Source organism: Hemitrygon akajei, chromosome 3, assembly GCF_048418815.1.
Source record: "Hemitrygon akajei chromosome 3, sHemAka1.3, whole genome shotgun sequence".
In the NCBI taxonomy this organism is placed as follows: domain Eukaryota; kingdom Metazoa; phylum Chordata; class Chondrichthyes; order Myliobatiformes; family Dasyatidae; genus Hemitrygon; species Hemitrygon akajei.
Window position 1 is genome coordinate 164,949,749 of NC_133126.1, and position 14,939 is coordinate 164,964,687.

Here is a 14,939-nt window from a genome sequence, read left to right on the forward strand (position 1 = left end):
ACACTCATGGACTATATTTTTGTGACTTGTTCTGCTATTGTAGTTATATGGGTGTGCTGTGTGTGACTGTTGGTCTTGTATTTTTCACCTTAGCCACAGAGGAACGCTGTTTCATTTGTCTGTATTCATGTGTATGGGTGAATGACAATTGAACTTGAATAATACATACTGACAGCACAAGTGGAAACATCAGCTAGTGACCCTGAATTTGTCAATCATATATCTAAGAGGAGAAACACTATCTTTACACTACATATTTAAATTAAATTTTGAAGTAAATTGATCTGGTGTTGATGTAATGGCATTGAGAAGGTTTTCTCAGAGATACTTCAACATGAAAACGATTTTGGCAAATCTAATTGTAAAGGGAATGCAGAGGGAAAGATAATATATAATTTTTATTGCAATGTGACCTGCAGTTGATTGACCAATCAGTGATAAATGGTACTGCAGCACATCTGCCTGACAAGATTATTAGTAAATGTATTCTGTTGTAAACACTGCTTTAATTCGATATTTGGAATGAAGGTATTGAGAGCTATGACCCATAAGAAACTGCTTTAAAGGATTTTTATGCAAGAAGAGTTTCAGTAAAAATATAAATCCTGAATCCCAAATTACCATTTCCTTGATGTATATAAAACACTAAAATATTAAATGAAAACACAAAATGCTGGCAGATCTCAGCAGGCCAGACAGCATCTATGGGAGGAGATAGTGACGACGTTTCGGGCCGAAACCCTTCATCAGGAGTGACTGCAGCATCTGCAGATTCACTTGTGTTGCCTTTGAAATATTAAATGACCTCATATTACAGATATAACAAAATCCTTCATATTGTGTGGATTTTTAGGGCATAGAAAAGCTCGGAAGTGGTGGTGAAGAGATTTGTATGACATCAGTGGCTCTCAGTAGTACTCTCCGGTTAGATTTTGAAGTGACTGAAGTGTCAGCGTAACTATGTGCCTTGTACTTCCATGATTTTGTTTTGCAAGAAGCTGTGGGACTTGTACATTGGTTCCATGCTGAGGTAGCACCTTCAGTGTTGGGTTCAACAGCAGGGTAGGGTTCTTGTTCATCTCCATAATGTTCAGCTACATTAACTGATTCTTTAGTCTGACAGCAGATGCCTGGATAACCACCTTCTCTTCCAGTCGTGACATCAGGCTGCAATCTTGGGGGAATTCCTTGTAGCTTTTGTTTCTTGTATAAGTCTATATGTGACTCAGGGTTTCTAGCTTGTGAAATTGTTGCCTCTGCGATTTCTAGCTGTGATTCTAGAGGCTGCTGCTCTTGCACAATTGCGACTGACACAGCTGTGCTGACTGAGTCACAGGCATGCTGGAAGATATTTCTGTACTGGTTATCCCCCCGTTCCTCCTCTTTTGACTCGGTCTCTGGCGGTGTTTGAGTTCTGGTGGAGGATGCTGACTCTGAGCTGTGTTGAATCTTCTTCAGCTTTTGCTTTTCACAGGAGTCGGTGAAAGGCTGCAAACCTCCGATTTGTGAACTGGCAGTTTTCTCTGTGTTTATATTCTGAATTTGCAGACATTGGTCCTCATTGTATGTCCTTTGATTATCTTCTTTCTTTCCTATTAATCTATTTTGAGGGAAGATTGGAATTTTAGATAAATCAGGCTCGGAATTTTGTGTGGCTTCTTTCATTGATTTATTTTCGCTCAAGTAGACAATAGGTTTGAAGCTCTCTATTTCTGAAATTGAACTTTCCACCTTTTTTGACAATGTTTGTGGAGAAAGTCCCTTTGTCATGGCATTGTGATCTTTATCGTCAATAGCAAACTGATTAGACTGATGGAGCAATTTGTACTCTTCATCCCCTTGAATATTTTCATGCCGTTTATCATTTGGCAGTATTGGAATTCCTGTAGAGAAAGCGTCTTTTAGCTTTAGCGAAGTATTTTTTTGTGAGGGTTTCTTAGATGTGTCAGAGAATAATTCTAGGCTCGATGCTGATGGTTTTGTTGTTTCCTCTGTACCACCTTTCACTGTTTGTGGTGGATTTCCCTCCATGTTACTTTTCATGGTCTGCAGTAGAGAGTGAGGAAAATCAATAACTTCATTGGTATCTCTTGAAGAGAACGACGAGCCTGTAATTAATTTGTGTGGAGGATGCTTCTGATCTAGACTTATAGCGCCATTTTTATTACTGGTTTGAATCTCATTGTGGATGGTCAACTTAGTCAATTTATCAGCTGGGATTTCTGTATCTGAGTATAATATTTCAGCAACAGTTTGCACCGATGGTTCAGGTAAAGTAACTTTGTTCTCATTTGAAGAATCTAGTTGCATGTCCACATTAGCTTCTCCGGCAGACTCTGAAAATGTGTCATTGGATTTGTCTGTAAGAAATACCTGCTTCCCAGTAGACTCCAGAGAGTTTGAACAAAGCTCTGTGGTACTGTTCTCCATAGTGGACTGTTTAAGAGTAGTATCTTCATTGTTAAGAATTGCAGGTTCACATTCTTGCTGAACACCCAAATCTATAGTTTTGTGCATTTTGGTAAAGTTATCTACCATGGAAAATTCAGGACCGGTACTGTGAGGTTGTGGAAATGAGGCATCATTTTCAGTAGTTGGTTTTCCCTGATTACCATCTACCTTTTGAACTTCTGGCGTTTCATGTTTCTGTTCAGCCATCAAGTCCAAACCATTATGCATTTCAGTGAAGTTGGTGTCTCTTTTGTCCACTATGGGAAGATTCTCTGCAACACCTTTCACATCTGCAGCAGTGTTACGTTCTCCTGAAACTGTTTTTGTCTTGGATACAGGAAGTTCTAGTTTCTCCAATTTATTCTGAAAATCAGTCTTTGTAAACCTTGACTGTAGGAGCTGAAATCTAGTTGGTCGAAGTTTTCCTTCAGTTTTCGAGGCTTTTTCTTCAACGCTGTTCTGCTTTGTAGCAAATATATTTGTTAACCCGACAGAATTGTCAGCGCTTGTTTTTTTCACCTTTTCCAGATGAGCTATGTAATTGATCAGGTTGTTAATTTCATCAGATGTGCGCTTGTTCACGAATGTTCTGGCAATTTGACACACATCTATACTCTCATCTCTCTGAGTGCAATCTGCACCGTGACACAAGGATCTGCAACAAAATAATGAGTGACTGACTAACTAGATTTGAATAAATGAAAAATAACAAGATATGGATGAGAATTAAATGGTTAGCAGAAAACAAATTACATTGCAGGAAAATGTAGAAATAGCAGCAGAGAAAGTAGAACAAACTATGGCTTTTTCTGCAAATAACCACAAATAAAAGAGATATTAGAGATGGGATTGTTAGGGATAGTCAAAGTCTATAACATAGTAAATAAACATTCTTGAAAATGTAACTAACATTATCAGCAAGACAATAAAGTTTTTTCCAGGCTTGTTTGATTTCATTTCATACCGTTAAGTATTGTTTATTACCTTTTGTAAGTGTTTTATGGGAATTTACACATAATGTTACTTTCTTTTTGATTGTTAATATCAATTTTTGAATAAAACATTTGTTATCCCTCAGGGTATGTAAATATGTGCCCAGGGTCCTAAATGGAAAACACTTAACTATAACATAAATCAGAAGTGAAAATGGTTATTATCCATCAAGGAAGACTCATAAAGTTACCTATTAAAACTGCTGTAAATTACTGCACCAGCTGCCATATATACTATACATGCAGTTAAAAAGGCCTTATTTTTGGTTTTATCCTGAGACTTTGAATGATTTCCATGTGAACTGGACTTACCTATCTGTGGTAGCAATGTAGTACAGCTGTCTCCCCAATAGTTCGAGGTGGCCTCTGAACTCCAAATTCTGGTAAAGACTTAGAGGAACACTGTCAAATCCAAAGAGAATTCCATAGAGGGACCCTGCAATGGCGCCTGTCACAGCACTCTCTCCTATTAAAAGGGGCATAATGAAAACCATAACATGAAATGAATAATACTGTTGTTTAAATAATAAAGTTTTTTATAATTACAGTATGTTTTCTAAGTGAGGTAATCAAGCCATTCTAGCATAGATTTTTTTTGTGGTTATATTTAGATTTGGCAATTGCTTGCAATTGATTGTCATTAAAATATTTAATCCATTTTGGAGTTTTCATATTTTCTAAAGAAAGAAAAATTTCAATATTGATTACTTAACTAGGGCCAAAGACCATCCCAAAGTCTGCAATGCACCAAGAAAGAGTTAATTTTAGATTTAGAAATAGATAATTTGTCAGTCCCTCCTTATTTATACCACTTGAAATCTTTTATTGTTGTAATCAGTTAGCCTGATTTGAAACAAAATGATAGCAGTTTAGAAAATATTTATTCAAAATTGTAATTCATTCTTACCCCTATGAAACATGGCTGAATAACACAGCTTCTCCCAGTCACTACCAGCAAACAAGAGTGCATCATAAGCAATCAATGTTGTTTCAAGGCCTTTATCCTTTCCAGTTGATTCCGAATGCCAGCGTCTGAACAGCTGTCATATTTATATAAAAAAAGTCCAGTTGTCATTTTCAATCAGCAGTCTATTTCAATGTTGACACTTATTCATAGTAACCTAATATGACGCAATAAAATTTACCACTGTAAATACTTATTTTTGTTTTCTATTTTAGAAGGCAATAAAGAACATCTACAGGTATCAAATCTATTAAAGGTGCAAAAGATTTATACAGTGGTTATGAATTTAAGACAGTAAGCCTAGAAATTGGATCCCATTACTTCATACATTGAAAAACTAATGCAAACACCCATGGTTGCGTCATTCCACACCGGAAATTTGCCAGTACAAAATCCATTTGGGTTGTTTTCCATGATCACCTGATACTGATACTGGGGACTTTCTGAATGTAAATAAAATGAAGCACCAGCTTTAGTCTCCTGGGTGAAAGTGAACTTTGATTGACTGCAGCATGTTCACTATCTGTTGTGATCAGTTTCTTCTTCACTTAAGAGTCAAACCAATGGGCCTTAAAAAGACCACTGGAACTACTACCAAAACAGAGTTATATAGCTTGAAGCAGGCTACTTCGTCCCAGTTTGTGGTGACCAAGATGTCTATCTGAGCTAGTTCCATTTGCCTACGTTTAACCCATATCCCTCAAAATTGTTTCTAACCATGTACCTGCCTAAGTGTCTTTTAAACATTGTAATTGTACCCAACTCTACAGCTTTCTCTGGTATCTCACCCCATATACCCACCCACATTTGTGTGGCAAAAGTTGCCCTTCAGGACCCTTCTAAACCTATCAATTTTCACCTTAATTCTGTGTCCTCTGGTAGCACACTCCACTTCCTTGGGAAGAAGACTGTAACCATTCACCTTATCTCTGCCCCTCATGATTTTATATACCTGTATAGGTTTATCAACGAGGCTACTTTGACACAAATGCATTCTCAGAATGAATGAAGTTTGCTGTGAAAGCCTGTATCACTCCTATAACTTTTGAAATTAGGCTACTGATTAAAAAGCTTAAAATTGACATTATTATCACTGAAACAAGTGCATGGACAATGCTCCATGCCCGTCATAACTAGCAGAAGATCAAATAAGGAAATAATACAAGAAAAAAAACATGCAAAATTCAAGCATTCCTCTAAATGCTTATGTTGTGGTAGTCACCTTTCCAAATTACACTGGAAATAAAGGCATTGTAAACTGAATAACAGGTATTAAGTAAACCATTATCTGGGAGATAAAGTTCATGAACTGTGTTGGGAGTTAATTTTATAGAAACATAGAACATAGAAATCTACAGTGCATTACAGGCCCTTCGGCCCACAATGTTGTGCGGATGATGTAACCTACCCTAGAAACTGCCTAGAATTTCCCTACTGCATTGTCCTCTATTTTTCTAAGCTCCATGTAGCTAGCTAAGAATCTCTTTAAAAACCCTATTCCACACACCCAGCACTCTCTGTGTGAAAAACTTACCTCTGACATCCCCCTTGTACCTATTTCCAAGCACCTTAAAACTATGCCCCCTCGTGTTAGCCATCTCAGCCCTGGAAAAAAAGGCTCTGGTCATTCACACAATCAATGCCCCTCATCATCTTATCACCTCTCATCCTCCGTTGCTCTAAGGAGAAAAGGCCAAGTTCACTCAACCTATTCTCATAAAGCATTCACAAACTTGGCCACAAAGCTATCAATTCTGTCATCCAAGTCATTAACATATAATGTAAGAGGAAGCGGCCCCAACACAGTCCATGTATTCATTCCAGGTTAACTAGTGCCGTGGTAGCATAGCACTTAATGCAATGCGGTTACAGCTCAGGCATTACAGTGTTCTGAGTTCAATTCCAGCACCGTCTGTAAGGAGTTTATACATTCTCCCCGTGAGCCGCATGGGTATCCTCCGGGTGTTCTGGTTTCCTCCCATAGTCCAAAGACATACCAGTTAGTAGGTTAATTGTAAATTACAAATTATCCTGTGATTAGGTTAGAGTTAAATAACGAGGTTGCTGGACGATGAGGCTTGTTGGGCGAGAAGGGCCTGTTCAACGTTGTATCTCTAAATAAACAAATGAGTACATTTTTAAAATGATATATCTCTTTTCACTCTTATGTGTAGTAAGAACACCCTTGATAGCCTAACTCTCCTGCCTGTTTGAGTAAACTTTACGTTTTTTTTTCAGTTAGTCTATTCACTGTAAATTTAGCTTAACAAACTCATTCATCTCACAGTGTATCAGATCTCACTGGGCACACAGGCCATACACTGCAACAGAATGGTATGCTCATTTGGCAGTGACTCAAGTTTCTACACCAGGATGTTTAATGAACAACAGCATATGATCTCCTGTGAAGCCCTAATTCCCTGGGTTAGTGTTTGGCTATGAAAATCAAGTAGAGCGCCCTTCCCTTGTTCACATGTTACTTCGTAGCTGTGAAACTCCCCAGTATTTATCCACTTGTGGTCTGTGCTTTCAGCACTCACGAGGCTTGAGCACCTGCAGTTACAACAGCTAAGGAAGGGAGAAAGGAAACTAATTTTAAGTTGTTTTTAAAGCTTTGAAGTGCCACAAAGTACCAGCAGAAAAATATTTATGTATTTTTGTAGTATATTTAATAGCATTGGTAACTTTAGCCTTGCAATTTACAAGTTTAAAAATAGTGTGCCCCATAAAATAATCAACCCTTGTCAGAGGGGTAAGACAGGCTGTGATGTGAATGTTGTTTGGAAGAGAGTGAAGGTTGTAGCTATTCATACACCTCATCTCTCTGTGTTTTATGTCCGTTTTTAGAAATGTACTCTCATTCGCCAGCCATCAGCCAAGTCACAATGTTCTGCTCATGTTCTGATTAACCTGCCTCATGTCTATATTGATGTCAGCATACGCAGCTTGAAAAGCTACTGCCATTGTGACAACTTGCACAAATCTAATTTCTTGCAGAGTACACTGGCCCAGAGTTCTTGCAGTAACCACGCTCTCCATGTTTCCCAGCATGGATGACTTCACCCACCTCAATTCCGGCCTGATTTGGCAAGAGATCCCCCCCATGGATTCACTTTCAAGAACTCCACAACTCATGTCCCCAGTATTATTTTTGTTCTACTCATTTATCTTTCTTTTGTATCTGTGCAGTTTGTCTTCTTTTGCACATTGGCTGTTTGTCGGTCTTTGATGTGTGTCGTTTCTCACTGATTCTGTTACATTTCCTTGTTCTGCTGTGATCGCCCGAAACGCAAGAAAATGGTGACATTTACTGTATGTACTTTGATAATACATTTACTTTGAACTTTGAAGGAAGTCCTGAGCTAAAAAGGGCCTTACATGTGTAAATTGTATCTCAGTGCATAAAAACCAGAGAAGCATTTTGATAGCTTATGTTCAGAAACTTTCAAAACCTGTAACAATCAAACTATTGAAACATAATATATTTTAAAAAATAATTAAACATTTAATGACCTAATATTTGACTCTTCCTTGTAGTTAATCCTCTTCATTGAAATCATTTAAAGTGAATTCCCAGCATAAGTGCTGAAGAAATGCAGGGTGTTTGAATTTGTTTATTATATTTGATAGGACCTCATTGACTGAGCAGTGACAGTGAGATACGGTTGTCAAGATGTTTAGCAAGTTCGTGTTTATACATGCAGAGGGAGAAATCCCAAACACCTGATAAACACCTTCACAGGCAGTGAAGAAAGCTAATGGCATGCTGGCTTTTATAACAAGAGGAATTGAGTATAGGAGTAAAGAGGTCCTTCTGCAGCTGTCCAGGGCCCTGGTGAGACCCCACCTGGAGTATTGTGTGCAGTTTCGGTCTCCAAATTTGAGGAAGGACATTCTTGCTATTGAGGGAGTGCAGCGTAAGTTCACAAGGTTAATTCCCGGAATGGCGGGACTGTCATATGTTGAAAGATTGGAGCGACTGGGCTTGTATACACAGGAATTTAGAAGGATGAGAGGGGATCTGATTGAAACATATAAGATTATTAAGGGATTGGACACGCTGGAGGCAGGAAGCATGTTCCTGCTGATGGGTGAGTCCAGAACTAGAGGCCACAGTTTAAGAATAAGGGGTAGGCCATTTAGAACAGAGATGCGGAAAAACATTTTCACCCAGAGAGTGGTGGATATGTGGAATGCTCTGCCCCAGAAGGCAGTGGAGGCCAAGTCTCTGGATGCATTCAAGAGAGAGTTAGATAGAGCTCTTATAGATAGCGGGGTCAAGGGATATGGGGAGAGGGCAGGAACGGGGTACTGATTGTGTATGATCAGCCATGATCACAGTGAATGGCAGTGCTGGCTAGAAGGGCCAAATGGCCTACTCCTGCACCTACAGTCTATTGTCTATTGTCTATTGATATGAAGGGTGCTGTGGAGGTGGAGAAATGTTAGCCCTTCAACACATAACTACTGACAGTTCTGAGGAAAATCTAGACCATCAATCGGATTTCCTGAATCTAATTAATCAATTTAGGATATATTGATAACATTATTGCAATGAACAAGTAATGTGAATTAACTCACGCTCAGAACAATGACCTGTATAATATGTTTGGGGGAATGCAATACTTTTTTTAAATATTATTTTTGGTTAAGATGGGAAAAAAGGATATTTTGGCTCATCTAGCAAAGTCAATTATGTTTCAAAATACAAATAGACAATATGTAAGAATTTTAGAGAGATATTTTGAAATGATTAAATAATTTGTATTTGCCTACTGCCTTATTTAATGATTACTGATGATAAAGATGACAGGTAGTCATCTTTATCGAAGCAGAACTTGGACAGATTGGGAGAATGGACAAAGATAGATAGATAGATAGATAGATACTTTATTCATCCCCATGGGGAAATTCAACATTTTTTTCCAATGTCCCATACACTTGTTGTAGCAAAAACTCATTACATACAGTGGCAGATGGAATACAGAGTAGGGAAGTGTTTCGCCAAACACTTGCAGAAGGAATAAAGGCATAGACTAATTTCTAAATGGGGAGCAAACTCAGAAATCAGAGGTGCAAAGAGAGTTGGGAGTCCTTGTGCAGAATTCTCTAAAGGTTAACTTGCAGGTTAGCATTCATTTCAAGAGGACTAGAATATCAAAGCAAGAATGTACTGCAAAGGCTTTGTAAGGCATTGCTCAGACCACATTTTAAGTGTTGTGAGCAGTTTTGCACCCCTTCTCTCAGAAAGGATATGCTGGCATTGGAGAGCATCCAAGAGGAGATTCACAAGAGTGAGAGGACTAACGAATGAGGAGAGTTTAATGATTCTGAGATTGTACTCGGTCGAGTTTAAAGAATGAAGGGTATCCCATTGAAACGTAGAATGGAAGTGGAGTGGATGTTTCCTATAGCAGAGGAGTCTAGGACAAAAAGGAAGAACCTCAAAATAGAAGGATCTCCCTTTAGAACAAAGATGAGGAGGAATTTCCTTATCCAGAGGGAGGAGAATCTGTGAAATTCATTGCCACAGATGGCTATGCAGGCCATGTCATTGGATATATTTAAAATGAAGATTGATATTGGGAGAAGGCAGGAAAATGGGGTTGAGAGGGATAATAAATCAGCCATGATGGAATAGTGGAGTAGCCTCAATGGGCCAAATAGCCTTATTGTGCTCCTATATCTTATGGTATTTGAAAACAAAGATAAGAGAGAATTTCCAAACTCCATCCAATGTTTGCTCCCACATCCCAAAGACGTGCAGATTGGGAGGTTATCTGGCTACTGTTAATTGCCCATAGTGTGGATGCTGTGTTGTGGAGCAAACTTGATTGGCCAAATGGCCTAATTTGGTTTTATGTCTTATGGTCTATTTCTGACTCCAATCATACAAGCAAACACAACTTCCTGACTTGTGGTTGCAACAATAGTGAAACAGTCACTCTTCATATTAATATACTGTGAAACTAACAACAAGTTATGAAGTCTACACCTGTGTAGATAAATGCAGAAATCCAAAGTTGCTGTCAATGGTAACATGCTGTCAAAGAATTATCTACAGTAGCTGTTCAGTTTCCATGATTAAATTGCTGTTGCTTGACGCCAGAGAATCATTGTATTGACAGGAGTATGCACAGTAAACTTAGTGGCCACTTTATTCAGTACACCAGCTATTATTGCAAATATCTAATCAGCATCAACTCAATGCATAAAAGCTTGCAGACATGGTCAAGAGGTTCATTTGTTGTTCAGGCCAAACATCAGAATGGGGAAGAAGTGTGATCTAAGTGATTTTGACCATGGACTGTTAGTTTGTGTCAGATGGGATAGTTTGACTATGTCAGAAACTGTTGATCTCCTGAGATTTTCATCCACAACGGGCTCTAGAGTTTACAGTGAATGGTGCAAAAATAAAAAAAAAAATCCATTGAGTGGCAGTTCTGTGGACAAAAATGCCTTGTTAATGAGAGAGGTCAGAGGTAAATGCCTTGGTTCACACTGACAGGAAAGTGAGAGTAACTTAAATAATCACACTTTACAACAATGGTGCAAAGAAGAGCATCTGTGAATGCACAAATCAAACGTTGAAGTGGGTGAACCACAGCAGCAGAAGACCGGTAACGTATACTCACTCAGTGGCCACTTTGTTAGGTTCTGAGGGGAGCTCATAAAGTGAATGCTGAGTGTTTCCTTAAACTCATTGGTGAGAGCTAAAATTTCACTGCTGACTCCCAGATATAGCACAGAGGGAAATGTTAGCCAAGAAATAAACAAACCTACTACACCTGAAAAATCCAAAACACCGTCATTTTTAATTGGACAAAGATAGTTAACTTAGGAAAGTTTTATATAACTCAAAGGCTTTAAGGTCACTTGGACATATCCCTTCCATTATGAATGAAGCTACAAGCAACTCAGTTACTCATGCAAAAACCCATCTAGGATCTATAATCTACCTCCAAATTAGATTGAACGCTTTTAATTTCTCTTCATTTCTTTCATTCATGATAGCAGAAAATTATGCTGGAGAAATGTCATTTCATCAGTGGGGCTATTCTTAACATTTGCAAGTTGTTTGGCAATGCAGCTGAGCCCAGCATTGTTAATGCCAGGTGACAGTGCCTGCTGTCGACCAGGGAGATGGAAACCTGTATCAAAATCCCAGTGACACAAAGGCCAATGATGATGCTCCAATTTTAACCATTCTGAAGAAGCCTGGAATTTGATCAGTAATATTGCCATTGATCCTCGGTGCAGTTTTGTTTTAAAGGATATCTTAGTTGACAGAAATATCTTAATCTTATAGAATTATTTTAACTTAAATAAGGATTGGTTATTGGCAGTATTAACTGAAACATTTGGAGACTGGACCGCACAAAACACATAAATGCTGGGACAACAGAAGAATAATAAACCTTACATCTTTCATTGTTTTTTTCCTGACACTTCTATGGTGAGCAAATTTTCGTGCAAACAAAAATGTTCACAAATCAAAAGATAGAAATAAGATCATTTTCAAATCAACGTTGATTCTTTGTTAGCTTTTTCATAATGGTTTTTGATAATAAAGCTCAGAGTTCTATGTAAAAATACTTGTTATTTTGAAGGGTCTCTTGTCCAGTATATTTGAGAGCTAAGGAGTGAATAAGCCGGGAATATTTTCATCCCATTTTATCACCATTATATTGCAATTAATGCTCAAATTTTAGATTCAAAATAAAGTACATTAATCCATGCTACAGTAGGAAGAATATCTGCTACGTCACAATTTTGAAACAGACCCATACCAGTTTCAGGTTTATTAACTCTGACATATGTTGTGAAGTTTGTTGTTCTGCAGCAGCAAAACATAACATTTACTATAAGTTACAAAAACAGGTGAATAGTGCATAAGGCAAATAATGATGTAGCGTTTATGGGTTCATAGACTGTTTAGAAATCTGATGGCACAGGGGAAGAAGCTTGATCGTGTTTAAGCAGATTTTTGAATTCTGTGGAATTTCTAGCCAAGAAACCCACACTTTATTTATATTTATTTTGGGGATCTTTGTATTACTGCCAGTACTAGCACTTATTCCCAATACATCATCGCCTTTTAGAGAGCAGTGAAGAGGATATGCTTCTATGTCAGGGTATTTTGGGACTTGAAGAGGGGCCATCAGGTGCTGGTATTTCCATGCACCTGCTGCCCTCGTCCTACTCTATTAGAGTTTGCAAATTTGGAGTAGCCGATATAAGTAACTAAAGTGCAGTTTAAGCACAGGTTCCTCACTTAATCTCCTCCATCCTAATTTCCCTGATGGCCATGGCTTGCAGATATTATATATGGCTCTCATGTTTGATACCCTAATAGCCACAGAGACATGCCTATTTTAGTTTGGTTCTTGGATGAATTGACTGTGCTTCTAAGCCTTCCTTTGATTCTCCAGAGCATGCAAGGATATCTTCTGTGGCCTCAATTTCCTCCTCCAATTGAATATAATCTCTTGTAATGCTTACAATATTAAAGATGCTCCATAGTACAATTTTTGCTGACCAGCAATTATTTTATGAAAGATCATTTATTTGAAGGTGTTGTGTATTAGTTTTACATTCCATTACTTATAGAAAATCACTCTCATAAATTTTGCGAAAGGGAGCTGCTGTTGTGTTTTGATGCACTGACACCTATATTTATTACAATAGCTCCTGTCAGAGCAAATACCATTGAAACTAACTATATATATTTCATAAAGACTTTTCAAATTCAGTGCAAAGAGCAAGATCCTTAAAGGGACTAGCATACTAATATCAAATCTATTCATTGTCTTGCTACCATGTAAGGTTTGATATTCTTGTGACAGTATGAAACATGTTCTAATTCTGGCATTGAGAAAAGCAATTGACATGTTATTGCACTTAGACTTAACTAGCTACTTGAAAATTATTGATATATCCAGTCATGCTTCGGGCAAGAGAAAATAGATATAGGTTCAAGACCTACAGGCCGGATGATAAGCCGCACTTAACAGAAAAGATTGCTTAAATGAATAATTCAGAGGACTAAGATTCCTTTGCAATTATCATCTTTCATTCCCTCAATGAGAATTTAAACATTTGATATATCATGAAGTCACTTATTCAGAGATAATTCACATGTGTGCAAATCTATATTGTAATGTACTCAATTAGATAATTAATTTGTTATTTCTCTTTTTCCGGTCTCTTTGTTTCTACCTTATTTAGGCAATGCCAATGGTTTAATTGAGGTTTACGATTGCACTAGTCATTTTTCAGAGTCAAAAAAAGTGGAGCTATCAATAAAAAGTGCAGAGTTTTTTGACAAAGCCATAATTTATTCACTTCTGTAGTCGATGAAATCTAAAAAGGAAGGTTCTGGGTACTAACATTGCCAATAATCTCTAACAAATAAACCTTTTTATCAGTTATGTGTAATATTTCCAACTTGATTCATTACAAGTAAACGGTTGTATCTGACAGCTTTTCTTTTAATATCTTTATCACATAGTTGCACCGACTAATAAGTTTATAAATAGTTTAGTGTGTTTATATCTTGGACACCTTTCATAATACTGTACACAATTAGAGCCTTAATCATTTCAAATGAATTTTCCTATTCTGTAATTCCTGGAATGCCTTCTCTTGATGAACCTACTTGCTTCACAAAAGTTACAAATGGATAATTGTTTCAACTTATTCCCAGCAAAAGTCAAACAATAATAAACTCACACAGAGGTAAAATAGGATTGAGAAAATTCATGGCACTATTTTATATCTCCATTGTTATTTTATAACAATTGAAGATATCGCTGGATGTCTTCCTGAGCTGGGGTACAGGGTTTCCCACCCTAGGGTCCATGCACCCCTTGCTTAATAGTATTGGTCTATGGTTGGGAAACCCTGGGGTAATAGTGCTGCAAACATTAACAATAGACAATAGGTGCAGAAGTAGACCATTCGGCCCTTCGAGCCTGCGCCACCATTCTGAGATCATGGCTGATCATCTACTATCAATACCCGCTTCCTGCCTTGTCCCCATATCCCTTGATTCCCCTATCCATAAGATACCTATCTAGCTCCTTCTTGAAAGCATCCAGAGAATTGGCCTCCACTGCCTTCCGAGGCAGTGCATTCCAGACCCCCACAACTCTCTGGGAGAAGAAGTTTTTCCTTAACTCTGTCCTAAATGACCTACCCCTTATTCTCAAACCATGCCCTCTGGTACTGGACTCTCCCAGCATCTGGAACATATTTCCTGCCTCTATCTTGTCCAATCCCTTAATAATCTTATATGTTGCAATCAGATCCCCTCTCAATCTCCTTAATTCCGGCGTGTACAAGCCCAGTCTCTCTAACCTCTCTGCGTAAGACAGTCCGGACATCCCAGGAATTAACCTCGTGAATTTATGCTGCACTTCCTCTATAGCCAGGATGTCCTTCCTTAACCCTGGAGACCAAAACTATACACAATATTCCAGGTGTGGTCTCACCAGGGCTCTGTACAAATGCAAAAGGATTTCCTTGCGCTT

General features: G+C 38.1%; 1 protein-coding gene across 2 annotated transcripts in view; it reads right to left on the reverse strand.

Moving 5' to 3' along the window:
* Positions 1–827: 827 nt before the first annotated feature.
* The window catches only part of LOC140725592 (uncharacterized), a 33,019-nt gene continuing 18,907 nt past the window's right edge, over positions 828–14,939 (reverse strand). For both annotated transcript variants that reach the window (XM_073041239.1, XM_073041240.1), the window contains exons 6-8: positions 4,351–4,483; positions 3,756–3,909; positions 828–3,106 (exon numbers count right to left, since the gene is read on the reverse strand). In XM_073041239.1, the coding sequence (XP_072897340.1) occupies positions 850–3,106; positions 3,756–3,909; positions 4,351–4,483 (2,544 nt within the window). In that variant the 3' untranslated portion in view covers positions 828–849. The remainder of the gene's footprint in view (positions 3,107–3,755; positions 3,910–4,350; positions 4,484–14,939) is intronic.